The sequence below is a fragment of the Agelaius phoeniceus genome, chromosome 10, assembly GCF_051311805.1.
Source record: "Agelaius phoeniceus isolate bAgePho1 chromosome 10, bAgePho1.hap1, whole genome shotgun sequence".
In the NCBI taxonomy this organism is placed as follows: Eukaryota; Metazoa; Chordata; class Aves; order Passeriformes; family Icteridae; genus Agelaius; species Agelaius phoeniceus.
The window spans coordinates 4,021,484-4,049,040 of NC_135274.1; the positions used below are offsets into that span (position 1 = coordinate 4,021,484).

The 27,557-nt window shown below is 50.5% G+C and overlaps 1 protein-coding gene across 1 annotated transcript; it reads right to left on the minus strand.

The window, feature by feature from the left end:
- Positions 1 to 250: 250 nt before the first annotated feature.
- Positions 251 to 27,551, minus strand: ITM2C (integral membrane protein 2C). Its single transcript, XM_054639512.2, has 6 exons — positions 27,376 to 27,551; positions 12,104 to 12,241; positions 9,945 to 10,133; positions 9,551 to 9,661; positions 5,147 to 5,297; positions 251 to 2,031 (listed from the first exon to the last, which is right to left on the minus strand). Exons 1-6 carry the CDS (start codon positions 27,487 to 27,489, stop codon positions 1,940 to 1,942), a joined length of 795 nt encoding a protein of 264 aa, XP_054495487.1. The 5' UTR covers positions 27,490 to 27,551; the 3' UTR covers positions 251 to 1,939.
- Between the last annotated feature and the right edge of the window lie 6 nt (positions 27,552 to 27,557).

Here is a 27,557-nt window from a genome sequence, read left to right on the forward strand (position 1 = left end):
TAATATATAATATATAATATATATATATAGTAGTATTATACCATATATACTATACCATATATACTAGTGTATATATATATATATATACTATATATATATATATATTATATATGTTCCCATCTCCTTGGGAAGGGCTTCCCCACTGCACATCCATCCCACTGGGCTGGACCCCCCAGCTGCTGCCTCCCATCAGCCACAGCTTTGTGCAGGGCATGTGCTTCCCATTCCAGACCAACACACACTTCACAGATCAGAGGTAAAAGACTTTATTATCCCATGGGTTTTTCCTAAGAAGTAAGATTCCCACCAGACAAAATATACAAAGCATCTTATGTTTTCTTTCTACAACTGCATTCTCACCCTATGGAACAGTGAGCACATGAGCTGACCCCAAAGAACCAAGGTTTGTCCTTACAGCTGCGGGACTGCACAGGTAGCACATCCAACGACCAGGAACATCATGCAGAACCAGAGGGGAGGGCAAGAGGCCTGTGTGGTACCTGAGTGCAGGCTCAGGCTGCTAGAAATGAAGAGAAATGAGGGCTTAAATTTACCAGTTACTTGCATGAAGTGAACCAATTCTCTGATCCACTTCTTGTCATCCTCTTGGCAATTAAAGGCTAGGGCTAGCAGCAAGTTATTGCTGGGAAAACACAATGCTAGAAAAGTAAATACCCATCTGGCAGTGGGAAACTTTCCACACCAACCTGCAAGAAGTGCACCTAATTCTTCATTTTACATCAAGCTTAAAGCAGAATGAAACCAAAGTGTCCTCCTCTACTTGACAGAAATTAATATTTATAGCTATGTTTATATAAAATAATAAATACTCAGCCTCTAATGATATACTAATTCCTATTGCATTACATGACCATCCTGAGATCCTGTTTTGTTTTCACATAATTAACCCATAAAATTAACACTCAGAAGTTTAAAATATATTAACTTTGCATTTTGGTTGTGCTGAGTTAATGATTGTACTTGCATTTACTTTATCCTTCTTCTTCCAGAACAACAGGCTCATATCAACAGATGGTGAACAGGTCCAGATTTGCTGGAAACCAATTAACAAGAATGTGCCAAGTTGAAACTCACCCCATTCTTTCAAGCCAAAAAACTGCCTGCATTTCAAGAACCTAATTAGTTTTAACTACATTTATGGAACGGAGGGAAGAATATTTAATTACTCTGCAATTCTTCTGTCTGATGATCAATAGAAATGCAGTTTTGTTCAAACAATTTCTCTGCAGTATATTGATCAGCTGAATCTTGCCTTCTGTCAGTATCTGTACTCCACTGGTGCCTGCAGATAATGTGATACACAGCTGGATTACAGTGATTACTATCAAAACAGCTTTCACTGGAGGAGTTACACAAGAATACACACTGTTAAAAGATTTGAAAAACCTTCTTCTTGACTTGCCAGTAACTACCAGTTCTGCTGCTGGCACCTCCTTCCCTCTGCTGAGCTCTCAAACTGCCCTGTCTGTAGCCTCACAACTATTCCTTTCCTAAGTGCACCTGGTTTAGGTCATTCTATCAGCCCAGAAATGGAAATCCTCCTCTTGTGCATACATCCTCTGTCCCAGTGCCATGGCAGCCTCAGAGCAATATCCCAGCCAGGAAAAGAGCACCTATTTCCAGCATTTCTATTTCTCTGCCATCCCTTCTACCCAAACCTGCTTCCAAAGGAGATTTCCATTCTGTTATGTGGAAGAAGCTGCATCTACCCCCAGTTATCTTTGAGCACTGTGTAAATTTAAGCCCAGCCAATGTCTTGGGTAGGTAGCAGGGAAGAAAGGGCCACAAAGGACCCCAGAGGTTAGAGCTGCACAAGCTGGGGGGAGTATAAAAAGTAGCCAGATTACCATGTCTAAAGAGGGGGCTGAGAGCATGTGTGTGCAAGCAAAGCCAAGGAAGGTTACATCTGGAGAGTGCTTCATGACTTTTGGCAGATAACAGTTTCGACCACAAAAGTGTTTTCAAAGTGACGAATGCGATGACAGTTCCCAGCCTCACGTCGACTGATACCTAGAAGTGATTGAAAGAGAGGAGAGAGGTGAATCAGCAAATGAGAATCTGTAAGAACCAAAGCAAGGAGGGGAAGGGAAGCAGAGGAGATGCAACTTCTGAACACTGAAATGGGGGGACAACATAGCCCATATGGAAAGCAGCCTTATCTGGTCTTTGGAAGAATTAACAACCTCCTCTAGGATACAGTCCTGCAGTAAGAGCTGCCATGGGCTGAAGGAATCCCTGGCAACAGCTGGTTTCAGCTGACAGCATCTCAGCATTATCTCAGGGACCAGAAAGCCTCAAGAAACCAGCAGAAGTCACAGGTTTCTGGATGCAGCCAAGAAGTGTTTAAAACACCTGTTTGTATCCCTGTGTGCCTGATCCTGCTGTGGCCCCAGCCTGGGGCAATGCTTCCCCCTGGCTAACACTTCCCCATGCCCTCCAAATGCAGGTCCTCAGCTCTGAGCAGCTCTGCTGGCAGCTCCTCCCCCCTTACAGCAAACCTGGGTGCCCAATGACTGCCAGGGCTCCATGGCAGTCAGTGCAGCTCCTACTGGAAAGCACCATCAGCTACAGCCATGGGGACCTCTGCACCCTGCAGCTTCCCCAGAGACCCCAACCCCACTGACTGTAGCTCCATGTTCCAGGGAAGCCTTAAGTATATCTTAAAAGCAAATTAATACAAATACTCGTATTAAAGAGTATTTTGCAGCAATGTTACCGTTGCAATATAAGATACATATTGCTAATTTCCATGAAATCATTTTTACACAGTCCAATGTTCCCTCTTCACAACACTTTCCATACTATTATGAACTTAATTAATTAAAGGCAATTTGCAGATCTAATCTGCTCTGAATAGCTGCCACTGAATCGGGTGCCTTCATTAGGGAAATTTTCCAAACAATTCCCAACAGCACTGCTATCAGTTCAGCCCCAGGAGCCCACGTGGAAATTAATTGCTGGCTCCTGCAATCATTTCTGCAGGATTTGTATCAGGCTGATGGATGACACAAACACAGCACTCAGCACCCGTTTGCAGCAGCATCCTGAAGTTGGGCTTGGATTAACTGGATGGGGAAAGGCAAAGCCCCAGAGGAAAACCCAGCTCTGGCCATGAAGAGGCCAGCATGGCTGCACCAGCCAGAGAGGGGCTGTGATGTGGGGTGAGGAACAGGGGCAGGGCTGTGATGTGGGGTAAGGAACAGGGGGCAGGGCTGTGATGTGGGGTGAGGAGGATAGGACAGGGCTGTGATGTGGGGTGAGGAACAGGGGGCAGGGCTGTGATGTGGGGTGAGAAACGGGGCAGGGCTGTGATGTGGGGTGAGAAGCAGGCAGGTTGTGATGAGGATGAGGATCAGGGACTGTCAGGGGCTGAGGATCAGGGGCTGTGAGGGGGTGAGGAACAGGCAGGGTGTGATGAGGAGGAGCAGGAGCAGGCAGGCTGTGATGAAGATGAGGAGCAGGGGCTGTGAGGGGCTGAGGGCAGGCAGGCTGTGATGAGGAGCAGGATCAGGGGCTGTCAGGGCTGAGGGGCAGGGCAGGCTGTGATGAGGAGGAACAGGAGCAGGCAGGCTGTGATGAGGAGGATGAGGAGCAGGGGCTGTGATGAGGAGGATGAGGAGGATGAGGAGCAGGGGCTGTGAGGAGGAGGATGAGGATGAGGAGCAGGAGCTGTGATGAGGAGGATGAGGAGCAGGGGCTGTGATGATGAGGATGCGGAGCAGGCAGGCTGTGATGAGGAGGAGCAGGAGCATGGGCTGTGATGAGGAGGATGAGGATGAGGAGCAGGAGCAGGGATTGTGATGAGGATGAGGAGCAGGGGCTGTGATGAGGAGGATGAGGAGCAGGCAGGCTGTGATGAGGATGAGGAGCAGGGGCTGTGATGAGGAGGATGAGGAGCAGGCAGGCTGTGATGAGGATGAGGATGAGGAGCAGGGGCTGTGATGAGGAGGATGAGGAGCAGGCAGGCTGTGATGAGGAGCAGGATCAGGGGCTGTCAGGGCTGAGGGGCAGGCTGTGAGGAGGAGGAGCAGGAGCAGGCAGGCTGTGATGAGGATGATGATGAGCAGGGGCTGTGATGATGAGGATGAGGAGCAGGGCCTGTGATGAGGAGGATGAGGAGCAGGGGCTGTGATGATGAGGATGCGGAGCAGGCAGGCTGTGATGATGATGAGGATGAGGAGCAGGCAGGCTGTAATGAGGAGGATGAGGAGCAGGAGCAGGGGCTGTGATGAGGAGGAGCAGGAGCAGGGGCTGTGATGAGGAGGAGCAGGAGCAGGCAGGCTGTGATGAGGAGGAGGAGGATGAGGAGCAGGCAGGCTGTGATGAGGAGGAGCAGGAGCAGGGGCTGTGATGAGGAGGATGAGGATGAGGATGAGGAGCAGGAGCTGTGAGGCGGAGGAGGATGAGGAGCAGGCAGGCTGTGATGAGGAGGAGCAGGAGCAGGCAGGCTGTGATGATGAGGAGCAGGGGCTGTGATGAGGAGGACGAGGATGAGGAGCAGGGGCTGTGATGAGGAGGATGAGGAGGAGGATGAGGAGCAGGGGCTGTGATGAGGAGGATGAGGATGAGGAGCAGGAGCTGTGAGGAGGATGAGGATGAGGAGCAGGCAGGCTGTGATGAGGAGGAGCAGGAGCAGGCAGGCTGTGATGATGAGGAGGAGGATGAGGAGCAGGGGCTGTGATGATGAGGATGAGGAGCAGGGGCTGTGAGGATGAGGATGAGGAGCAGGAGCTGTGATGAGGAGGAGCAGGAGCAGGGGCTGTGATGAGGATGAGGAGCAGGCAGGCTGTGATGAGGAGGAGGAGGATGAGGAGCAGGGGCTGTGATGATGAGGATGAGGAGCAGGGGCTGTGAGGATGAGGATGAGGAGCAGGCAGGCTGTGATGAGGAGGAGGAGGATGAGGAGCAGGGGCTGTGATGATGAGGATGAGGAGCAGGGGCTGTGATGAGGATGAGGAGCAGGGGCTGTGAGGATGAGGATGAGGAGCAGGGGCTGTGAGAAGGAGGAGGAGGATGAGGAGCAGGCAGGCTGTGATGATGAGGATGAGGAGCAGGGGCTGTGATGAGGATGAGGAGCAGGAGCTGTGATGAGGAGGAGGAGGATGAAGAGCAGGCAGGCTCTCACGCCGCCGGGCACCGCGCCGCCGCAGCCGGTAGGTGTCCTTGCCGCTGCACAGGCGGTAGATGAAGGAGCCCAGCTGCTCCATGTCACTGACGTGCTCCGTGGCGATCATCTCCTCCTGGATGATGTACGTCTGAGGCAGGTATGTCCCTTTCTGAAAGAACAGAGTTTCCACTGGAATAAGGCACAAACAGCCCCTGAACACAACTGTTTCACGCAGAGCACCATGAACAACCAAACTGTGGAAAACTCATTCACTGCTGAGGCTCAAGCTCCACTTACTGAGGCCAGTGAGCGTGTGACCTTGTCCTTGCAAGAAACTGTCCCTTGCTACTAGCACAGTGCACACAAACTAGATGAGATCCAAAAATGGAATGTTCACATAAGGGGTGAAGGCAGTGTAGGATCAACCCTGTTATAAACTGACCCAAATTTTAGAGCAGGATGCCCAAAACTGTAACTCTGAGAGTACAACAAAGCCATCTGGAGAGAAATAAAAGCTTAACCAAAATTCCAGGAACTCCACTGAAATGTGCACTCTACATTTACTTCAAAAGGAAAAAACCCAAAACCACCAGCCCAGCTCAGATTTCAACATTCTCCTCTCCTCTCTGGTCCATTCAGCAGAGCCACAGTGATGTCCTGCCCTTAGTGCCCACAGGAATGGGGACTAGAGATGGGCCATGGGCAGCACATTCAGAGAAGAACTGAGCTCCCCCCACACCTTCATTGCCCCAGGAATGTCTGGGGCAGTGACATCCCTGCTGTTGGGGTAGAGGCCACCATGAAGGCCAGGGTGATGAGTGAGGTGTCATGGCAGAAAGCTACCAGGGGATGGATAAAACAGGGTTTCAGTGTGTCCCCCAGAGATGGAGGTCTCATCTTCCCCTGTGGGGAAGAGTTCAGCTCAGCACTGGAGACTCTCTGCAAGCTCATTCCCAGGTGCTCAGGGCATCTTTCATGTTTGGACATCACTGGAGCAACAAACAGCTGTGTAACAAGGGCAGCCTGGGCCAGGGGCACTTGTGAGCAGATGCTAACTAGATCATGAAGCAAAGAATCACTTCTGGTCCCTTTTCCTTAAGAAGAGTCAAAGAAATAAAAGAACTGTCAGACCCTGGGGCCAAGGTAAGCATAACTGTCTCAAGCTGAAAGGTGTAGGTGAGTGTCTGTTCTATCCCCATCTGTCAGAGCTGGGGCAGTTCTCTGCTGTTCATGGGGCAGTTTTTTCTTTATCTCTCCCCCAGCCAATCCTCCCTGCAGGAGATCTCTGCTGTCCATGGCCACTGAGTGTCCCTGCAGGGCTGATCCAATTCCAGCATCCCATGGGGAGATGCTGCATTGCCCAGGGCAGGAGCCAAGCATTCCTACCTGGATCCAATGTGAGCCTGGCACAGCCCAGCAGCCTTTGCCCAGTGCATTGCCAGAGGAGCAGCTTCTGCTGCCCTGCATGGCCAGAGGGAGCCCAGGCCCATCTCCAGCAGCCCTGGAGCTGCAGAGGAAAACTCTCCCTTTGTGCAGGATCCCTGCTCCAGCAGAACCACAGCTGGCACTGCAGGAGGGCTGAGCCCCCATGGGATGGGGCTGTGCCACCACCCTGGCACACAGGAGGCCAGGCCAGGGCATGGTCTGACTCTGTGACTGTTGGGTTTTTTGTACTATTGTATTTGTATTTTTAATTTTCCTAGTAAACAACTGTTATTCCTATTCCCACATCTTTGCCTGAGAGCCCCTTAATTTCAAAATTATAATAATTCAGAGGGATGAGGTTTACATTTTCCATTTCATTTTCCATTTAGCAGACACCTGTCTTTTCAAACCAAGGCAATAACCAAGGTGAAAAGCAAGCAATAGCAGCACCATTTCAGGTATCACCTCTTCTGTTTCCCAGGACTGGTTATCTCCACAGAGACACTTCTGGAAACACACTACCTTAACTCAGTGCTATGCTGCTGAGCTGGCACAGCCAGGTAGATCAATAAGGCTGTCCTCTAACACTGCAGGATTAGAGAATTAGTGCCAGTTTGTACTGCACTAACACTTCAGTTCTGCAAGAAATTCCATTATTGATTCTCAGGGGGAGAAGGCAGGGGGGCTGTGAGATACGTGCAGCTCCTGGCAGGGGCTGTCACAGCCACAGCCAGGGCTGGGGCTCAGGATGTGCACATCCCTCTCCTTGGCCTGGAGAGAGGGCTCAGAGAGACAGACATGAGCACACAAGCCAGTTTCTTCAGTGTCTCAGACTGAAATAGCTGTGGCAGGTGAAGGGGGAATCACCACTCCTCCATGGCAGGACTGGGGAATAAGGACAGTACCTTCAAGTCTCTGCCAAGAACTTTCAGCAAGCTAAAGCTCTGAGCATCTTGTGTTCTGCAAGAGATGTGGATGGTCCATCATTTAACTGGGTCACCTCCAGGCTCCTGCTGCTGCAGGGGGAGGATCCCTCCATCCTTTTGTGTCAGACACTGATGCAGGCCTGGTCACTGAACTGTCACACCTGTGCAGAATAAAGCCTGAAAGAAGCAGGCACAGGGCATGTGGCAGCCACTCTGCAAAGGGGCACCCTGGCACCAGGCTGGCCAGGAGGAAAGAGCAAAGAAGGTTCCCCAACTCCCTGTGCTGCCCCAGTCTGCTGGAGCAAACCACTGGTGTTAATTGCTGGACTGTGATTTGGTTCTAGAAACAGGAATGTAGTCACTGAACAGATCCAAAACTAAACTTTCTGCTGGGAATAATTCTCATTCATTAGGGACTTGACTGCATTCAGAGATGCAGAGAAGAAAAAAGTCTCCAAGTCCAAGGACCAACAAAGCTCACCCAGCATCCAAAAGGCAGCAGTTTTGAGCAGCAGGGCAAGTCATAAGGTCACAAAGATCCTCCCTGTAGCAGGAATAAACTTGAGCTTTCTGCCTGATCAGCAAGGCCACCCCTCCCACATGTGGCCATGAAGATGACAGGCCCATAGGATCACAGTTAATTCAGCTGGGGAGGGACCTCAGGACTTTATCCCACCTGGTCTTGAAATCTTCAAGAATTTCAAGGAGACAGCACAACCTTCCTGGGTACCCTGTTCCACTACTTCCCTGTCCTCATGGTGGAAAGCTTTTTCTGAGCCCAAAACCAAGCTAACCATTTTAAAACAATGTCTCTAAGGTACAGGTTAAAGCCTCCAGAGACAGATTGGACACTACTGAACCATCTCAATAATCAGGAGGTCATTTAAACTCACACCTGCTTTGGGCTCCTCACATATGACCACATATGTGCTTATGTAAGCATAAGTACATCCCCTTTTTAAATTCAATGACAATGCATCATTTTCACTGACTGTGAGTTTATATCTGTTATTTTAGGATGTGACCAGCATTCCCAATCGCTCAGATGTTTTCTCTCAGCTTGTGAAATCCTGCCTTTTCCATTTCCCTCTGCCCCAGGGACTGGTCACCTGCCAGGGTCAGGAGCTCTGACAGGTCTGGATGAGTTTTAAGTAAATGTGTGTTGTACCCCAGTGGGGTTCCCAGCACATTTGTCAGACAGTCACAGTGCATGGAATTGTGAGGACTGCAAGGAAACAAACTGGGAGTCTGACAGGGACTGGAGGTCAGGCTCTCTCCAGGCACAACTGTTTATCTCTGAGTTCACACTGCAAAGCTCACCATGCTGCACATAGTAGGAAGCGAGCAAAGAGAATTTAAGAAAGAGTAAGAATTAAATTGTCTTTTTTCCCTCTTTCTTTTAAACAGACCCTCACAGGAGTGATAAAAGACCCAAGCTCAGTGCCTTGATTTACCTGCAGAAGACTGAGACAGATATGTACCTTTTGCAGTCTGAAAAATCCTGTGCTTTTTTCCTGCTGTGAAGATTAATAGTATTCTATTTTAGGATGGCTGCTTTCAGCAGCACAGGCTTCTGAACTGAACAAAATCGCTGGTACTAAACCAAATTAATGCTGGCTGTGAGCATAACTGCATGAGCCCAAGCCTGGTGCTGCAGCCCAGAAGACAGGGCAGGACAGATTCCCCCAAAAAGGTGAGTGTTGAAGGCCCATTCCTCCCCAAGGGACACTGAGAGCTCTGCAACTGGCAAACCACAGTGCAAAACTCAGAAGGGAAAGGAAGGAATTCTTTCTTTTTTCCCTTGATTCCTACAGTCAGTGAGCACCAGAGGGAAGGAACCTGCTGCTTCTCTGTGTCTCCCTGGTCAGGCTGATCATCGTGCCAGCATTACTGTGCTGTCTGCACAATCAGTACTTCAGCTAAACCTGCTGAAGCCTTCACTCTACGTGGAGACTCAGGGCCAAGGCTCACTTGCCCAGACACAGCAGTTCTGATTTGCCAGGAGCTGCCAGCTGGCAGCCAGGAGCCCACTCAAGGAAAGCATGCAGAAGCAGCAGGGCTGCAGCTGTACCTTCACATTGACCAGCAGCTCCCACAGGTTGCGGGGAGGCATCACGATGGTGGTGTTGAGCTCGATGACGTAGCACTTGTCCAGTGTAATGTCATGATACGCTGTCAGACCCTGCATGCCAAGCACAGGAGTGACACAAGTGAACCCTCTGCAATGAACCCTGACTGGGAAAATGGGTGAGGAGAGGGAATTTGGGGAAGACAGGGCACTGTGTTAAACAAACCTCCCTACCAAGCAAGCAGAGCGGGTTGGAAAAGCCCAGAGAGGGCCCCGGGCAGGAGGGCAGCTCAGGAATAGATCCTGTGGCAACAGTGACAGTGCTAGGCCATGACCACAGAGCTGTGCACCCAGCTCAGCCCCATGCCTGCCCCCACAGGCCCCAGGAGCTCCTTACTCGCTGGAAATCGTGGATGATGTCCGCAGGGTCGCTCCCTCCAAACTGGGGCACTGGGACATTGATTTGCTCGTAGTTCTCCTCAATGTAGATCTTGACATCCTCGTGCAGCTCCAGCTGCCCTTTGAAGGGTGAGTACAGCGAGTCTTCGTACAGGACACCGCAGTGGAACACGCTCTCACGGGGCAGCTGTGGGGTACAACACAGTCCAGGCAGGGCTGCACCACCACCCCCCAACAGCCACAGCAAACATGGCAGGAGTGTACCCCTGCTGGCTAAAACACTCATCAGATGCTTGAGGATATTTTAAGATCAAGCTTTTTAGCAGAAAACATTCTTGGTGAACTTAGTGCAAACTACCCTTGTGAAATGAACACATCTCACTTCATGCTAGCCAGGTGTTGCCATGATATTTTCTGAAAAATCCTTTCCTTAGGATTTTTCCTCCTGAGAAGCTGAGAGGCCTCAGGAACAAAATGTAACCAATGGTTATCTGCTGCTGTGGAATGCAACAGGTGCATCTGGGATTGGGCTCATGGGGTTGTTTCTAATTAATGGCCAATCACAGTCAGCTGGCTCAGACTCTCTGTCCCAGACACAAGCCTTTGTTATCATTCTTTCTTTTTCTATTCTTAGCCAGCCTTCTGATGAAATCCTTTCTTCTATTTTTTTAGTATAGTTTTAATGTAATATATATATCATAAAATAATAAATCAGCCTTCTGAAACATAGAGTCAGATCCTCGTCTCTTCCCTCATCCTCACACCCCTGTGAACACTGTCACAAGCCAGATCCAAAGGGAATAAAGAATTCCCTGCTGGCTTTTATGAGGAGTAATTCAGAGAGGCAAACTGACTGCCTGCAAGCTCTTGTATTTCCTCCCTAGGCTGTTCACATCCCTCCATAGCCATGGCTCCCAGTATCTGGATTTTTCTACAGGAGGCATAGAAAAAATGGTGTATTTTCTAGGAGGCATAGAAGCTTGGGCTGAGCAGAGAATCATTTCTAGAGGCCCCTGTAGCTTGGAGTGGCAAATGCAGCAAAACAAAGTGGATTCACCTCCCAGCCAAACAGGAGCTGCTGTTCTCTGAGCAGCCTGGGAGGTGTCCCTGCCAGGACCTCCCTTGGGGCCAGGGCTGCTTCTCCTAGGGAAGTGCCTCCACCAAAAGCCCAGGGACAGGTGCCCTCACCTGGGACAGGGCTGTGTGAGAGGGGGGCAGCCCTGGGGCTGTCACACCTTCCAGATCAGGTGTGAATGAGAATGGGTGATAAAGCACTGATGATTTCTTGAAACAAAACTGCAAATTAATTTGACAGCAAGAAAATTTATGGAGAAAAGGAGTATATAAAAAGACTCTTCTGCTGAGTGGACAAGTGCTGGCTGCAGAGGTGAAGGCAGCAGCAGTCCTGGGAGAACTCATTCACTAATAACCACTCCACAGCACAACGAGGGCTCCAGTGCAAATCAGTGCTCTGAGGTTTCTTGGCTAAACACTCAGCAAGCCAGAGCTCAGCAGTTTCCTCCTCAAAAAGCAGCTCTGCCCTGTCTCATTCCCTGTGTCCTGACCCTCCACAGTGCTGCCAGCCCAGTGCCTTGGCCAGGCCGGGCCAGGCTTTGCAAAGACAATGTGGAAGAAAAGGTGCTGAATTTAATGGAGGTTGAGCGCTCGCTTTCTACATCATTTCCCACTTTGTTCTTACTTCTCTGCTTGCTTTATTAATAGCAGCACCTATTTTTGTCACACCTACAGTTTTTCTGAGCTAGAGCCTACAAAACCTACTGCAAAAAGCTGTTCCCTTGCCTGTACCCCCCTGCTCTCTCCAGGCTTGCTCTTCCCTCACAAGCCATGCTTTCAGGCTGCTGTACCCCATGCAATGTGGTAAAGAAGGTACAACTGGCAGGATATTTTTATGCAGTTAATAAGAAAGCAAAACAAAGCCATAAGGGAAGGAGAGGGTTTCTGGAAGGCCCTTCCTGGCATTGGGAATGGAGGGTCAGCCTGAGCCTACCACTTAAGAAATGCCTCAGCTGCAGTGCCCAGCAACCTGGCTCCTGAGTTAGCACAGTGCAGGGCAACAAAAACCAGCAGCACCTCCCTCAAAGGTGGTCTGGCTGCTCGGGCTGATGGAGCCAGAAGTGCTTCCCAAGTCTCTCCTACCTGGGTGATGAAGAAGTATCTGTAGACGTACATCGATGCAAAGACCAGCCCCAGCAGCAGCACGAGCAGGCCCATGGTCAGGTAGCACACCCCGCTGAGCGACGAGCGGCGGCCCTGCGCCGCGGGGCCCGGCTCCTCCTGGGGACAGACAATGACCTCAGAGGCTGCTCCAGGCCACCAGCAACCTGCTGGGCCCTCAGAGACTGCTCCGGGCCACCAGCAACCTGCTGTCCCATCCAAGGGTGCTCCAGGCCACCAGCAACCTGCTGAACCCATCCAAGGGTGATCCAGGCCACCAGCAACCTGCTGGGCCCTCAGAGGCTGCTCTGGGCCACCAGCAACCTGCTGTCCCACCCAAGGGTGCTCCAGGCCACCAGCAACCTGCTGTCCCCTCAAAGAGTGCTCCAGGCCACCAGCAACCTGCTGAACCCATCCAAGGGTGCTCTGGGGCACCAGCAACCTGCTGGGCCCTCAGAGACTGCTCCAGGCCACCAGCAACCTGCTGAACCCATCCAAGGGTGCTCTGGGGCACCAGCAACCTGCTGAACTCATCCAAGGGTGCTCTGGGGCACCAGCAACCTGCTGAACCCATCCAAGGGTGCTCTGGGGCACCAGCAACCTGATGTCCCCTCAGAGATTGCTCCAGGCCACCAGCAACCTGCTGAACCCATCCAAGGGTGCTCTGGGCCACCAGCAACCTGCTGAACCCATCCAAGGGTGCTCTGGGCCACCAGCAACCTGCTGGGCCCTCAGAGGCTGCTCCAGGCCACCAGCAACCTGCTGGCCCATCCAAAGAAGTTGTGTTGTGCCCTGAACAGGCACCACCCTGCAAAGCTGCTTCACACCTGGCAACAGTAAAACACTTGTGCATTTTGCCTCCCTTACCCCATATACATAAACTATATACATTAAATACCTATATATTTATATGTATTGGAAAAAAAAGTGTCTGTGTGTGTTTGCATGAACATACACAGACATATGTATCATCAGCTTCCCACCAATTGTTCAGAACAAAGACAAGCTTTGTTTCAGTGGGAGGTAAAGACTGACCAAAAATAAAAAATAAGATGAGGAACTCAGTTCTTGGTTACTGAATGTAACAGCATTTATGTATTTATAGTCAAAATTTTTAGTTGAAATGCTGCTACTCACGGCAGAATTTCTCATTGGAAATTTTTGTGATGGGAATTACTGGTACCTCCTGGCCCTGCTGGGGTGAGCTGACACAAACAGATGTGCTGATCTCAACTTCATTTTCAAGCACATTGCAGCACAGCTCCAAAGGAAAATGGACAGAGCATCAGAAGAAAACAGACCTGTCCTCTTCAGAGTGCTGCCCCATCTATACAGACAGCTCAGCTTGTCACAGCCCTGACAACAGAGGGCAGTGCAAAGGCAGGGTTACCTCCCAGAGACAGCTCATCCCAACCTATGATGCTCTTGTTTTTACTACCAAAATAACCCTTCTAATGTTAAGCAGAATGATGTAAGGCCTTTCAGAAGCAGATGAAAGAAGCTGGTTCAGAGATGCCCCAGTTTCCACACAGAAGAGCTGAAAGCTGCCCTCAGCTGAGCAGGCAGGCTGGGGAGAGAGGCACCAGGGAGGGCTCTAGCAGATTAACTCCCTCTGTGCAGTTTCAGATCTGATGTGTTTGACTACAGACACTCTCCACAGCTGCTTGGAGACTGCCACGAATGGGAGAGTGACTGGAAAGCAAACATCAGCCTCTCATTTCTAAGGTTCCTCACCTCTTAAAGGAAGAGATGTTTCTGCAGAATAACGTGGCCAAGACCCACAGGGTGCTGCCAGTGCTGAAGCCCCAACAGGACAGGCCTCTGTGCCCCTGCCACCCTCTGGTGGCATCAGACCAGCTCTGCCCTGCCCAGCTGGCAGCAAACACCTCTTTCCCCTTTCCACACCTTGCAGCAGCCCTTGCAAGAGCAGCAGTTCAGTGCCAGGCTTGGAGGCATCATTCCTGTCCCAGCCTGGGACACCCCAGCATCACTGAGGCACCCATGGGGACCCTGCCAGGTGGGGATTCCCTGCTCCTGCCCTGCACCTGAGCTCCTCTGAGATGCAGGAACAGGGGCAGAGCCAGGAGCCTGCAGCCCCTCTCCTACCTGCTCTACTCCCAGCCAACGGGGACTCCTCCAGATACTGACTTTTTTATTCCTAGCCACATTCAACCTGATAACTGCCAAGACCAAATTGTTTGGGGGAGTTACAATTCCAGCACATCTCCAGGAGAAATTAATCTACATTTATTTCTGTTTCATCCCAGCTGCTGAAAGACCCACAGCACCTCGATTCAACTCCAGCTTCCTGCACTGAAGGATCACTGCAATCAGTTTGCTGCTGCTGCTCCTCCAGCAACTAAAGGGATGAGCAAGCTGAAAAATATTGCATTTTTCCTCTCCTTCTGCAGACAATGGGCAGCAACTCTGACAAGCCACAAAGAACAGAAAAAAAGAAATCATATTACTAGAGGAAGTTTAAAGGCTCTCTGACATGAACCGCTAGGACAAGGAAGTCATGCTAGATGTCAAGTGTTTCACAAAAACAGCTTTCCCCAGCCACTTGTCATTACAGGGAGAGTGCAGACAGTGGGGGTGAAGAGGAAGGAGAAGATCTCCTGACACTGAAGCAAGGCTGAGAAAATGCTTAATGCTCTGCCAGTGAACCATACCCAAAGGGTGCCAGGTTGCTGTGGTGGTTAATTGTTGAAAATTGCAATGCAAGATGTTTTCTATTTCCATCTGTATGGCAGATTACCTTTGTCAAGTGGGCAGTTTGCCTTATCTCCGTTTTTGAGTGACCACAATCACTCCTCCCTTGGGAGGGGACACTGCTGATAACAGCTATTGAATGATAACAGCTATTGAATGTCACTGCATGGCTGATAAGAACTACAGCATCCCACTGGGAGATGTGAGCCCAGAGGGAGGAGCCAAGCATTCCTACCCAGATATAATCCAGAGGTTTGGAGACACCAGCACGGCTTCTCCACTGGATTCCCCAGAGGAACAGCAGCTGCCTCTCCTTCCCCTGGATCTTCAGAGGCAGAGACTGCACCTTTCTCCAGGATCCCTGCTCCAGCAGAGCCACCCCTGACACTGCAGGAGGGCTGAGCCACAATTCCAATGGTTCTGCTGCCAACAGCCTGACCCACAGGGTGTCAGGTTTTGTTCTGACTCTGTCAGTGTTGTTCCAGTCTACTGCATTGTTTATTTTATCCTTTTATTGTTTCCTTCCCTATTAAAGAACTGTTATTCCTGCTCCCATATTTTTGCCTGAGAGCCCCTTAATTTAAAATTTATAGCAATTGGGAGGGGTGAGGAGGGTTTACATTCTCCATTTCAGGGGAGGCTCCTGCCTTCCTTAGCAGACCCCTGTCTTTCCAAACCAAGACATTAATGCAGCACTGCTCCTGCTGGGGGCTGCCAGTGCTGGCTCCAGGGATGGCCTGGAGAGAGCCTTCACGAGGACACAGCAACTCAAAGGGCAAACAAATACTCCCACTAAGAGAAAAGCTGTGTTTGAGGAATGGTAGAGAGGGGAAATCAGCCCACAGGGGTTTGTTACTTGCTAGGGCAGCTCTGTCTTCTTTGCATGACCGAAGACACTGTGAGACATCCCACCTCTTGCTGCCAAAGATGGGTTCTGCTCCCTACAAAACACTCCTGGCTTCAGGAAAAATGCCAGAGCTTTGCCCTGAGGGAGAAGGTGGGAGAAGCAAAGCAGAGCTTTTATCTGGAAGAAGTTATTAAACAAACCCCCAAATTCTGAGGGAGGAAAGAAAAAAAATCAACAGCAACCATTCTGAGAGAGCAGCAATTTAGGCAGCGAGGTTAAAAATGCAGCCAGCCAGGCCAAGGGGAACATTTAACACAGCCCTGCAAAATACTGCATAAAAATCACCTGGAAAACCTGACTGAAAATGTGTGTCTCCATCCCCCAGCAGATGGAAAGGCCACCAGCCTTTATCACTGTGAATAAATGACAATTTAAAAGCAGCTACATCAGTCTGCACCTCAGCTTGGTGCTGGAGGCATCCCCAGCACTGAGAGCCCAAGGATGGAGCAGTGCACAGCCTGCTCCAACAGCTCTTCACCCAGGCCACCCCATCTGCACCAGCCTGCAAAAATCCAACAAGTTTGCTGGACAGGCTGCTGCCCTGCTTGTACCACTGCACACCTCCTGTCCCACAGGACCCCCAGTCCCTGCAGTAGAATTGTTTACAAGCAGGGTACTCTAAAAACCAGAAAATCCATCACAGCTGATTTCCATCTCTTCTTGCCTAGGAATGCCTAGCTCTCCAGCAAGGGGAGAATCAGACTTGGCAGCAGGGTTTTCCTGAAGGGCAGTTCATGTCCTCAAGGTGTGTATTTCCAAAGGACAAAAATCAAAATATTAACACACAAAAATGCTGTACATTCACCAGATATTTAACAATGTTCCAGAGAATTCATTAACCAGGCACACTGCTTGCAACAAGCTCTCCTATTAATTTTCTGCCTTGATCAAGCTTGGGGTTTTTTTGGCCAAGAGGAATGGGAAAGGCTGGGGTTAAAACCATCCCTGGGAAGAGGTAGGGACAGGTATTTCAGCTGAGTAAATGGGCTTTCCTCTTTTTGTTGTTTTAAACACAATATTCCAAGAGTTGGACGTATTTTACACAAAAATGAACATAAGGCCCTTCCTCCCCTCCCTGGGCTGAGCACAGAACAAACATTTATTTGTTACTCCATGAAAGAACAGAAGGAAAAGCAACAGCAGTGGCAGAAGGGCAGCATGTCCATGGTCCAGGCACTATAGATGTGCATGTGGGGAGGATGCACAGACACATCCCCAGCTCTGCAGAGCACCCTGCTGCCTCTCCACACACTGATCCCTTCTTTGCTCCATTCTCCTTGGCAGTGCCACTTTGCTGACCCTACAGAAAGGGCTGGGTCAGCTCCCTTTCCAGGGGACCATTGCAGAAGAGGCAGTGGGTAGAGCTCCTTATGCTCTGCAAGCCAAGGGGAAGCCACAGCTCACTCTTCCCCTGCATGAACAATGGGGAAAAAGCACCCACCTGTCACAAAAAGCACCTGCACATCTTGGTTTTTTGCCTGGCATTGTCCTGCTAATCCTTCATTCCACTGGGACAGTCAGAGGCAGCTCCACACAGAAGCCTGAGCTCCCAGACATGCTGACTCTGACTGCTGTCAGGCATTCAGCCCAGCACCAGCAGCAGACAGGATATTGGAATATAAAAAGGAATTCCTTTCCTCGGATAAAAGGAGGATAACAGGCTCTTCACTATGACTCAGTGCCCTGTCAGCTCACAGGGACAGCACAGCAACAGAGTACAGGCAGCAAATACCCAGATGGGAAAGGATGGAGGCATGATACAGACCATGGGGGAGAAGAGGCTTGAAAGTAGCCTGAGGGGTAGGGAAAAGCCCTAATTCAGTCTTTGTGGATTTTCTTGGAATTTCAGGTCTTGCTGAGGACATGATGAAAATGGATGGTGTCCTGTTATCCCTGTTTTGTACTGAATGGTTAAGGAACAGTTTTCCTACAAGGGGGTTGGGGGACAGAAACCTGGCTGGGCACAATGTCTGGTTCAAGGTTTGAAAATCAAGTTCAAACAGTGAGTCAGAGCAGGGAAACCTCCCAGACACCTGTGGCTGAGCCAACCCCCCCAGCTTCACAGCACTGAGCCTTAGGACACAGCACTGGAGGAGCTGTTCACAAGAACCATGCCTGGTGAGATGCTGCCTTTGGAATTTCTCATTAATACAGGAGAAGGTTATAAAAATAGAAATGTGACATTATTGCTCCTTCATCACCCATGTCTTGCTGAAGATGACAGAAGTGAGAAAATGAAAAGTGTTGTGTCATGCCTTGATCCCTTCCCAAGTCACATAATTGCCTCGGCAGAGATGGACTCAGCCCTGGGCCTTTTTCTGCTCCTGCAGCTTCAGAAACACAGGAGTCCTCCTCAAACCCTGTCCCCTGCATTTCTGAAACACACAGGTTTGAAATCTTTCATTTTAGGTGCAGCAAGGCCTGACAAACTGGGGACAGAGATTGGCAAGTGTCTAAATATACACCCCCAGCAGGAAAAGAAGCGTGGGGTGACTAAAAATAGGAGATGTGATTTTGATGACTGACAAGTGAGGAGAGAAATGCAATGCAAAGGGATGCAGTTTGGAGAGCAGTGCCATCTAAAATATGTCATTGCTCTATGGGACACTGTTCAAGGGAGCAGCAGCCTGAGCTCTCAATGTTTGATGCACTGACATAACTGCAGACACTGCCATGGCTTCCTCAAAGGATGCAGGCTCCAAACTTAAGAAACCCTAATCAGAACAATCTAACTTACCTTGCTGTTTGCTCAGTTCTGCTAGCCAAAGGTCAATATGGACTATGGGGAAAGCAAAAACATCAGTTCAAGGTCACTACCTCCAGCACATCAAGTCCCACATTCACAGCAAAATCAGTTACTGCTCTACAACACAAGGACTTGCAATAGTGGCACCTCCGCCGACTTCAAGTGGAAAAACCCCACAGCTGATTGCTGGAAAACTGCAGAGCTGCCACTTACAGCAGGTGTAAGCTGGAAGGGACTGAGCTCTCCTCTGATGTGACAGCTCAGCTTTGAGTGTCCCCTCTTGGGGAAGTGACCCCCATGCCTGTACCCTGAGCCTGCTCTCTGTGCTTGTGAAGCAAAGCCCCCACTCACCCACCCAGAGCACTGGCAGCACCCCTACTACTGCAGGGGCTGGGCACTCACTGCTGCTCCCTGCTCCAGGAGAAGCACTGCAGGGTTTGTGCCATCCTCTGTAAGGTGAAACAGGGCAGAGCTGCCTCCCAAAGACAGCCATGTCTGCACTCAGGAATTCCAACACAGGGATGGAATTCCTGTGCTGGAGAGCCCCCAGGGATGGCCAGAGCGAGCTGGGAGGGCAGGCAGGGCCCAGACTGCAGCACCTGCCAAGCTCTGCAGAAAGGAGGTGAGAGACTACACACAGGGAAAAGGCAAAGGAAGACAAGGAGAGGGAGAGGAACAGAGATAAAATATCACAGCAAAGGCATCCTGGCATCCATCAAAGCATCCTAGACACTCCAAAGAAGGTTCCTGTGCCAGATGAACAAAAAATGAGTCCTGTCCTCAAGAACAGTTTTGCTTGGAGAGAGGAGAGGAAGCAAAATGAGGAGAATACCGGGTGAGCCGGTGGGGGAAGACTGCCTGAGGATCTGCCCTCAGATGAGAGGGGTCAGAGGTCTGCACTGGCAATGAGAGGCCTCTCAAGGCACCCACGCTTGCAAGGAGACTCCTTCCAGGCTGAAGGGCATTTCTGATGCTCTAGGTCAGAAAAGGAAACATGTGCATGCACAGACAGGGAGGAAAACACACACACACATATATATATATATATATACGTGGCACACAGTTTCCAAGGCAACCAAAGTCCCTGCTCACAGTCCTTGAGCAGTGCTTGCACTGGCCACCCGACAGCATTTCCACAGAGAACACAACTGATGACTTTTGGACTCAAAGATGCCTGGAAGTAAAGAAAAACCCAAAAGCAAGCCAGTAATTAAGAGACTATCACAGCTGAAAGCAAAAAAGTTGCAATAAATGAATCTACTCACACCTTTGAGTGACACCACAGCATGTGACTAGCAACAAAGCCACCTGCCTCAGGAGTCACTTCACAGTGCTGGAAATTAGAATATCAAAAACAACCACTGGCTAATTAAAACCCCCAGCATTGTTGCTATACGACAAAGACAGCAGGATGTTAAAAATGCAGCCTAGCATGTGGGAGCTCCTAAGCACTCAGTGATCATATTTTCCTTCTCCCTCATTGGCAAGAGAGATATAAATCCCCCTCTTTTCTCCTTTTTTCATCCCTTTATGGAACTAAGGGGCTGTTTCTCCTCCCTCTTTGCACAGGGGTGAGGAATTAATTTCCATATTTTTGTTTTGTTTTGTTTTTTTGGCAGAGGCACAACAACTTCCAGCTGGAATGATTCCAGCCTCCCTCTCCTTCTCCCAGGAGTACAACCATTCAGAGCATTAGCAGAGCCAACAAAGCCCCTGCTAAAAACAAGACTGTTCTTACCACGCTCACAGCTGAAACCCTGAGCATCATGTTGAACAGAGAGGCAGGCAGAGAGAAAATAAACAGCTGAGACAAAGTGGCAAAAAAATATCCCAACCTGGGCATTTAACAGCCTGACTGCCAAAATACTGGTTCTGATAAACACAGCCTGATTTCCAGGCCACTCACTGCAATGATGAGGAAAATCAGTCCCTGCCATGGAGCAACACCACAGCTGAAAGGCTCTGGAGCAGCTGGGCAGATCTCACCTGGGAGAGAGAAGGAGCCAGCACAGCCATGTGAAGGCCGTGGGTTTTTAGGGGTTTTTTACAAAAGACTACCTGAAGTGGGAGGTGGCATTAAAAGAATGGGAATCTTCCCCAGGAGAAGAATGGAGGTTAAGCTTTGGCACTGGGTCTCAAACCTCTCTAGAGCACTGATAGGCAAAAGGCAGCTCAAGCAAGAGTGAAGCAGAGCAGCTGCTCTGGGAATAGGGGAAGCTCTTAAACTGAGAGGTTGGCAAATTTAAAGAGAGCCTTAACTCAAAAGTAAAGACATATGCAGGTGGGCAGACACCTGACTCCTTAAAAGACCTCTCACAAATGCCAAAAATACTCAAGAACACTGTGAAACTGAGGTAAGGAAATGCCAACAGCTTTCAGCTTGCTCTTGGTGTAGCTGAGCCTTCCTTCTCCTCCCAGGTGGAGGGAAGAGAAGCTGCTACCAAAGCCAGTCTGTTTGCTTCTACCATCATGCAGGGCTTGGAAGAAGCAAGCCATGAGCCTGGGTCCCCACCAGAGTGCTGAGCTGTGCTGTGGGACACACTCCCCTTTTCCCAGACTGCAGTTGTACAACTGCTGCCATGTAAAACAAACCCACCTAGAACCCATGCAAGTGGCCCTGGGCACAAGCCAAGGGAGGCAGAGGCTGATTCTGCAAGAGGTGTGAAGGACTGGGTGCTGTGGCAACACATCTGAAAGCAGAAAATGTGACAGGGAAAAGACACATCAAAAGGTTTCACATGATTTCACCTGAAGCTTTTCAGCTCTAGTGATGCCTTTGGAGGCTAAGGAAGCACCAGAGCAGAGCAGTAGCTGGGCCCAGGACTCACCTGGACACTGCCACTGGGCTCTCACTGCTTCCCCCATGTCTGGAGAGCTTTTGGGTGTGTACAGTTTAAAATCACAGCACCCACCTCGGAGCTGGCACAGTCAAGGCAGGCAGAGAGGGTCAGATCAGACATTCTGGATCTCACCAAGAGCAAGGCAAGCACTGCTGCTCTGGCTCTGGCCAATGAAGCCAGCACTGTCCCTCCTCACTCTTCCTCTAGATGTGACTGATTCCCAAAAGCTGGCAGAAGGGACACAGCCATGCCCAAGATGTCTAAGAACATCCTGCATTCTGCTGGTTCTGCAGACAAGAGGGACAGTCCCAGCCAGAAACCTGCACTGATCACTGCAAGCAGAGGGGCAGAGTCCAGCATCTCCTGTCATCTTCAAGGAACCAGACTTCAGGTTACAGCATTTGCTTCTTCCCTGAAAATCAGGACTTGCACAGTGCCACACCACAAAATGAAGTCACTGCTCCCTTCTGGAACACTGACAGCTATTATCTTTTCTCCCAGCAACAGTATAGGAAAACTCTGACAGTCAATCCTACATTTGAAAATTCACCACAAAGAAAAGGTGTCTAGTTGAACAACAGCAAGAGAGAGGAGGCAAATTTACCCTTCTCTTTGTTGTTCAAACTGACTTCAAAGGTAGGGCATGGCACCAAGGAAGACAACTCTGAAAAGCAAGTGCAGAGAGATGAGTGAAAAAACCCAGCACCCTCACACTGTCCTCCTTCAAATGGTAACACTGGCATTAAAAAAAAAAAAAAAAACCCAAACATTCCCACATCACTTGGGAAGAAAATATGCACCTACAAGTGAAGATGCCTTTTTCATCTCCTGTAAACCTGGTAGTGAGCAAACATTTGGTAGCACAAAATCAGGACCTGCAGAGCAGTGCATAAGGACACCTCATCCTCCATCTCTCCAGACCTGGCTGCACTGCTCTGCTGCATGAAGCTCCCTTCTTCTGGGCTTCTGTCCCATACTTACTTTTGGTTCATTTGTACCCTTTGAAACTCTTCTGTTTAAAGATATTTCTTGGTTTTCTGTGTTTAGCCAAAAAAAACCTCACCAGAACTGCTGTGCCCAAAGCAGGTAAACACAACAGGTTCTTCCCACGTGAAGAGCTCCTCCATGCAAAGCTGGGCTGGCTCCAGCTCTGCCCCAGCTTTGGGAGAACACAAACCTCTGCACAGCTATTTCCAGTTCCTCTGGCTCCAGCTCTTCAGTCTACATCTCTTTGGTGAAAGACAGCTACATGTTTCAAAATTCAGTTGCATTTATAATGTTTCTGCTTGGAATAGATACTCTCTGTCCTAATCCCTCTGCCAGTTTTTAGTCAGATCCTTTGTCACACTCAGCTGGAATATCAAATATTCATGTCTGGAGTCCAGTAAGACACTGAAGTCTAGTATTTCACTAGAGCAGATCCTGCAAGGGGTCCAGAGACACCTTTTTTTTTCCAATTCAAACCTTTTCCTCTGTTTCCAAGGCATCCCCAAACCACAGAGAACCAAAACCAAATGACAGTGCTTCTCTTTAAGCTGACAACTCCATATAGGCCACAAAAAGAAATCACCATTTCAGCCCATGTGGTTTTAGGAGGGTTGGGCAAAGACCAGGAATAACCCTCTGTTACAGGAGGCTGCTTCTTAAAATTAGATGGATTAATTCTTAAAATTAGGATCTACCATATTCAAGTCCCTAAGGCTGAACACGGTGAGAACCCGCACAGCTCGAGAGCCTCAAGGCTGGACTCAAGCCTGCAAACATGTCACTGAGCACAATCAATGCACACTGCTGCCAGCAAGCTTTCCTTTCCTCTCTCTGAATTTACAGCTTGCTTTGTGAAAAAGCCTCTTTTTAAAAGACTCTTCCTCACATCCCCTTCCCTCGCCATCTGTCTCCCACCTCCCAGCATTGTGCAAAGGAATCGCTCACAAAACCCAGCAGTGCCCTGGCACAGCAGCACCCACAGGTTGGTGTGACTCTGCTTTATGTGCCCAAAGAGCCACTGCTCCTCCACCTCCCCTGAGCTGGAACCCAGCTCTGCAGCATCCCTGCTCAAGGTGCACCAAAGCCCTGGGAGAGCCACAAGTGGCACTGCTGTCCTGCTGCCACCACAAAGCGCTGATCCTCTTGGGCTTGCTCGGGCAAATGCAAAGCATTTCCAGCCCAGCATGGCCAGCTGAGCATCAGGAAAGGCAGGGGTGCAGGGACAGGGCACCAGCCCCCAGCACTGAGGCACTATCTGCCTGTTTAGGAGCTCCACATCCACAGCAGAGCTGCTCCTCACAGGGCAGATGTTCCTCACAGGGAACAGAGCTTCCTGGGCACCAGAGGGGTCCTCAGGAATGTGCTCCCCATGGGTTTCCAGGCTTTGCCCTGCTATTTCTGCCAAGCAGGGCAACCACGCTGGGTGTGGGAGCTGTGGCAACAAGGAGGGGGCTGGGACAGCTCAGCTGTCAGCCAGGAGCTGGGGCACCCAGCAGAGAGAGGTCCTGAGGGGCAGCCACAGAGAGACCACCCAGACACAGAGGGGTTGGATGGATCCAGTGCCAGGCAGCGAGCAGCTCCTTGTGGGAAACTTCTCCATACCAGGAAGGGTGGGATCCAAAGACCACTGAGACTTTGGGAATGCAGATGGGATGAGAGACATCAAATCAAAGCCTAGTATTACTGAAACCAACCAAGAGCAAAACATCAGTCACAGCCTGCAGACAGCATTGTGTGCAGCCTGGAAAGCCCCTTGCAGCCCCCGGGGCTGTGAGGCACTGCCAAGGTGTTCCCAGCAGGATCACCAGGCTGTGGATATGGAGAGAGCTCTCCCAGTCCTGCCTGGCCCATAAAACCCTCCTCTCCCACCAGCCAGACCTGAGCAAACACTGCCCTGCCTTTGGCACTCATCCTTACAGAGACAAACAGGACAGCATGAGCAGTCCTTTCCCAGAGGCAGGACAAGAGGCTCCTGTGAAGGCAGCCCCTGGATCAGCCAGATGTGTTCCCTGCAAACCCCCTGTCCCCAGAGAGCAGCCTGAGCTGCAGTGTTGGCTGTAAGGCACCATTTCCCAGGCAGCAGCACCGAGTGCCAGGCACAGCCCCCGGCCAGGCCAGAGCCCACTCTGCACAGAGACAGGGCTGAGAGCTGCCCTCCTCTGCACACTCTCACCTACACCAGGTCAGGCTGCAGCTGCTAACTGAACCCTTTCTCCTCTGGCTCTTGCACTGTCTCTGCCAAATAATGGGCAATTATTAGAGGGATGCACAAGGGATCAAAAAAACCAAAAAAAACCAAAATACCCAACCCACGTTTTGAGTAGAGAGCTCCAGCCATCAGTTTTATTTGCTTCCTGTGGATTTCAACATCCACCACAATCACAAGGAGCACATTTCCCAGTGCAGTTACAGACACAGCCTATGTGTCTATTTATTTCCACTTTAGACTGCAAATATGGAGTTCAATTAAAACTTACTGAATACTATTTTGCATCTGAACAAATATTTCCCAATGAACACAACGGATTATTTTACTGGCTGCATAACCTCAAGCTGCCTTCTGCTCAAGGCTGCTACATCCCCACAGTTCCTACTAAATGACAGGATTGTTTCTTCTATAATCTCTTAAAGTCTTGCAACAGTCTCAAAATTACATGGATTTTTCTGACAGGAGTTTAAATATTCTGCATATTCTTCCTGATTCAAGCCAAGCTGTGCAGGGAGAAACAAGGTTCAGCACATGCAGGCTTGCTGTCACAACTGCTCACCTACTACTTTTCAGGACACATTAGCATTACAGACATCTTCCTGCCTGCTGCATCTTTGCATTCACCAAGCACCTGCCAAAATCCCCAGGCTGCAGAAGCTGCCGCTGAATCATTTCCCAGCTCTGGCTCCTATCACTGGGATTGAAGTTATGAGATCAAAGAGGAAAGGAATGCAGAGCATCTTGTTTGCATGTCACCAATGCCATTTTGCTGTGAGGCAGCTAGAGAAAGACACACACAGACAGAAATTATTGGCAGCAGGAATGTGGCAAAAAAAGCCTGGCTACAGCAAGACCAACGCCACGAGCTGGGTGTGTGACAAAGGTAAAGGTCCAGCTAAGCCCAAGCACAACAAAGAATCCACTGTCATAGTCTGAAAAACACCATCAGGAAGAGGCCACCTGGTGTCAGTGGATGTGCTGCTCCCTGGACACCCTCACACTGCACAGATTTGCTGTAACCCATTCCTGCCTTTATTTCATGGATCTTATGTTGATGTTCTTACATGTCTGTCTGCTGGAATCAAGAGACTGCTGAGGAGTCTTTGTTCTAAATTCATGGTTTTAGGTTCCTTTGTAGCTCACAGAGGTGGGCTTAAAAGAACACCAGCATGCCTCCCATGAGTCAGAGGAAGGCCCAAGGCAACATAAAAACCCCAAAATTTATTATTTGCTACCTAAGCCAATTTCATACATCTGGCAGGACCTGAATCAGAGTAATTTTGATTGTTGGGATTGTTGGCAGCACTAATGATAGAAACAAGCTTCTGTCACTTCATTACTTTTTAAACTGCTTTTCTCACAGTGCTCATGAGAAATGGACAGATCCTGCCTGAACTCATGCAGGATCAACAGAAGAACTGAGTTTCTGGCTGTGGAAGGCTGGTTTAATGGCAGGGTGAGCTTGAAGCCCAGTGTGACAGTCAGCTTGCAGGGTTGGACATCAGAGGCAGGAAGAAAACAAGCACCTTAGTTTGTAATTAGGAAATACAGTCAGGAAATCACGGAGAGGTCACAGTCAGCCACGTTCCCCCAGGTCTCTGCAGAGCTCCCTGGTGTGAGATTAACAGATGCAATCATGATAGACTGAGCACAGCCAGACCCTGGCAGCACAGCTGAGAGCTGTGAGCACATTGTGTGTGATGGGAGAGAGATCATCATGGTCTCACTCCCTGAACTCTGCAGAACAGGGCAGTCTCCTGAAGCTCCTGCTGCAAAACCCTTCTCCAGAGCCATTCCCACTTGTTTGCTGAGGCACATGAGGAGGAACACTCTGCACTGTTGCAGGAACAGAGCAAAACCACAGCTCCCACATTGTTTTTTGAGTCAGAGAGAGACTAGGGTTCAATAAATGATCAGATCACATGCACAGCCTAGGGACTTATGAGGAATACAGAAATGCCATTTAGGACTCGTCCTGTGACACGGGAGTGCTGTAACAAGGCAGAGTGGATGCCGTGGGTCAGGCCCAGCTCAGGATGACACCCTCACACTACACAGTGTGGAATCCACCCAGCAGTCCACCCTCGCAGCAGGGCTGGCAAGTGGGGCTCTCCAGCACCAGAGACTTCGCACATACCCAACTCCTGCCAAACACAACAGTGCCTGGTTCACTGTCCGTGCTGGAGAGGGGCACTGCCCGTGCCACCCCCGGCACTGCCCGGCAGCGCCCAGCCACGGCTCTCACAGCCCGGGAGTGACCCCCACAGCTGTGCCCAGCCCCAGCGCACCTTCTGCATCGGCTACGGGTGTTCCAGTGCCTTCGCTCCCCTTGTGCCTGACGGGATCCCAATCCTGCAGGCACGAGCTCCCCTCTCCTACCCATCACCTGGAGCCAGGAGAGCAACCCCATATCACCGTGTCAACTCCCATCTGCAAAGCATCTAGAGCTCCGTGCCCTCAGCCCCTTGCTTCCCATCTTGCTCCAGCACCATCTGCTTTCCTCCTCTTGCCTCTTCCCCGTGCCAACCCAAAGCCTTCAGAGATGTTAGGATTTGAAATCCACCCGTGTATGACCAATCCGAAATTACATTCCCGCAGGCTAACCCGCCCGAAGGGATGAGTTCTGCTGCCCCTGTGTGCGCTGGACATTCACTCCCGTGCCCAGGGATGGCTGCTGGCTCCACGGCGCCGCTACCCTGCCCCATCCCCTCCCCGCTCCTCTGAACTCTGGGCGCCCACCAAGCCCCCGAAGCCGCCGGTAAAGCCGGACACCGCTGCCGGTGCCTGTCCGGAGCAGCATCACAGCACCCGCACCCCTCGACCCCCGCCGCCCCTCGCCCCCGCCCCACTCACGGCGCCCGGGGGCAGTAGCACGGCGCCCGCCACCCCATCGCCCCCTGCCGCCTTCTCCTTCTCCTTGTCCGGCTTGAGCGCCGCGGGCGGCTGCTGGACGCCGATCTTCACCATGGCCCCGCTCCGCCGCCACCGCCGGCCCCGGCACCGCCCCGGGGAGGGGCCGCGCCGCGCCCGCCCTC

Bases quoted from the DNA above. Each gene is read 5' to 3' on its own strand.
- ITM2C (XM_054639512.2), bottom strand. From the start codon at position 27,489: ATGGTGAAGATCGGCGTCCAGCAGCCGCCCGCGGCGCTCAAGCCGGAC. The intron at 9,662-9,944 runs GTAAGGAGCTCC...CTTGGCATGCAG, and splicing joins TCATCCACGATTTCCAGCGA to GGTCTGACAGCGTATCATGA. The intron at 2,032-5,146 runs GTGAGAGCCTGC...AATCACTTCTAG, and splicing joins GCGGCGCGGTGCCCGGCGGC to GTATCAGTCGACGTGAGGCT.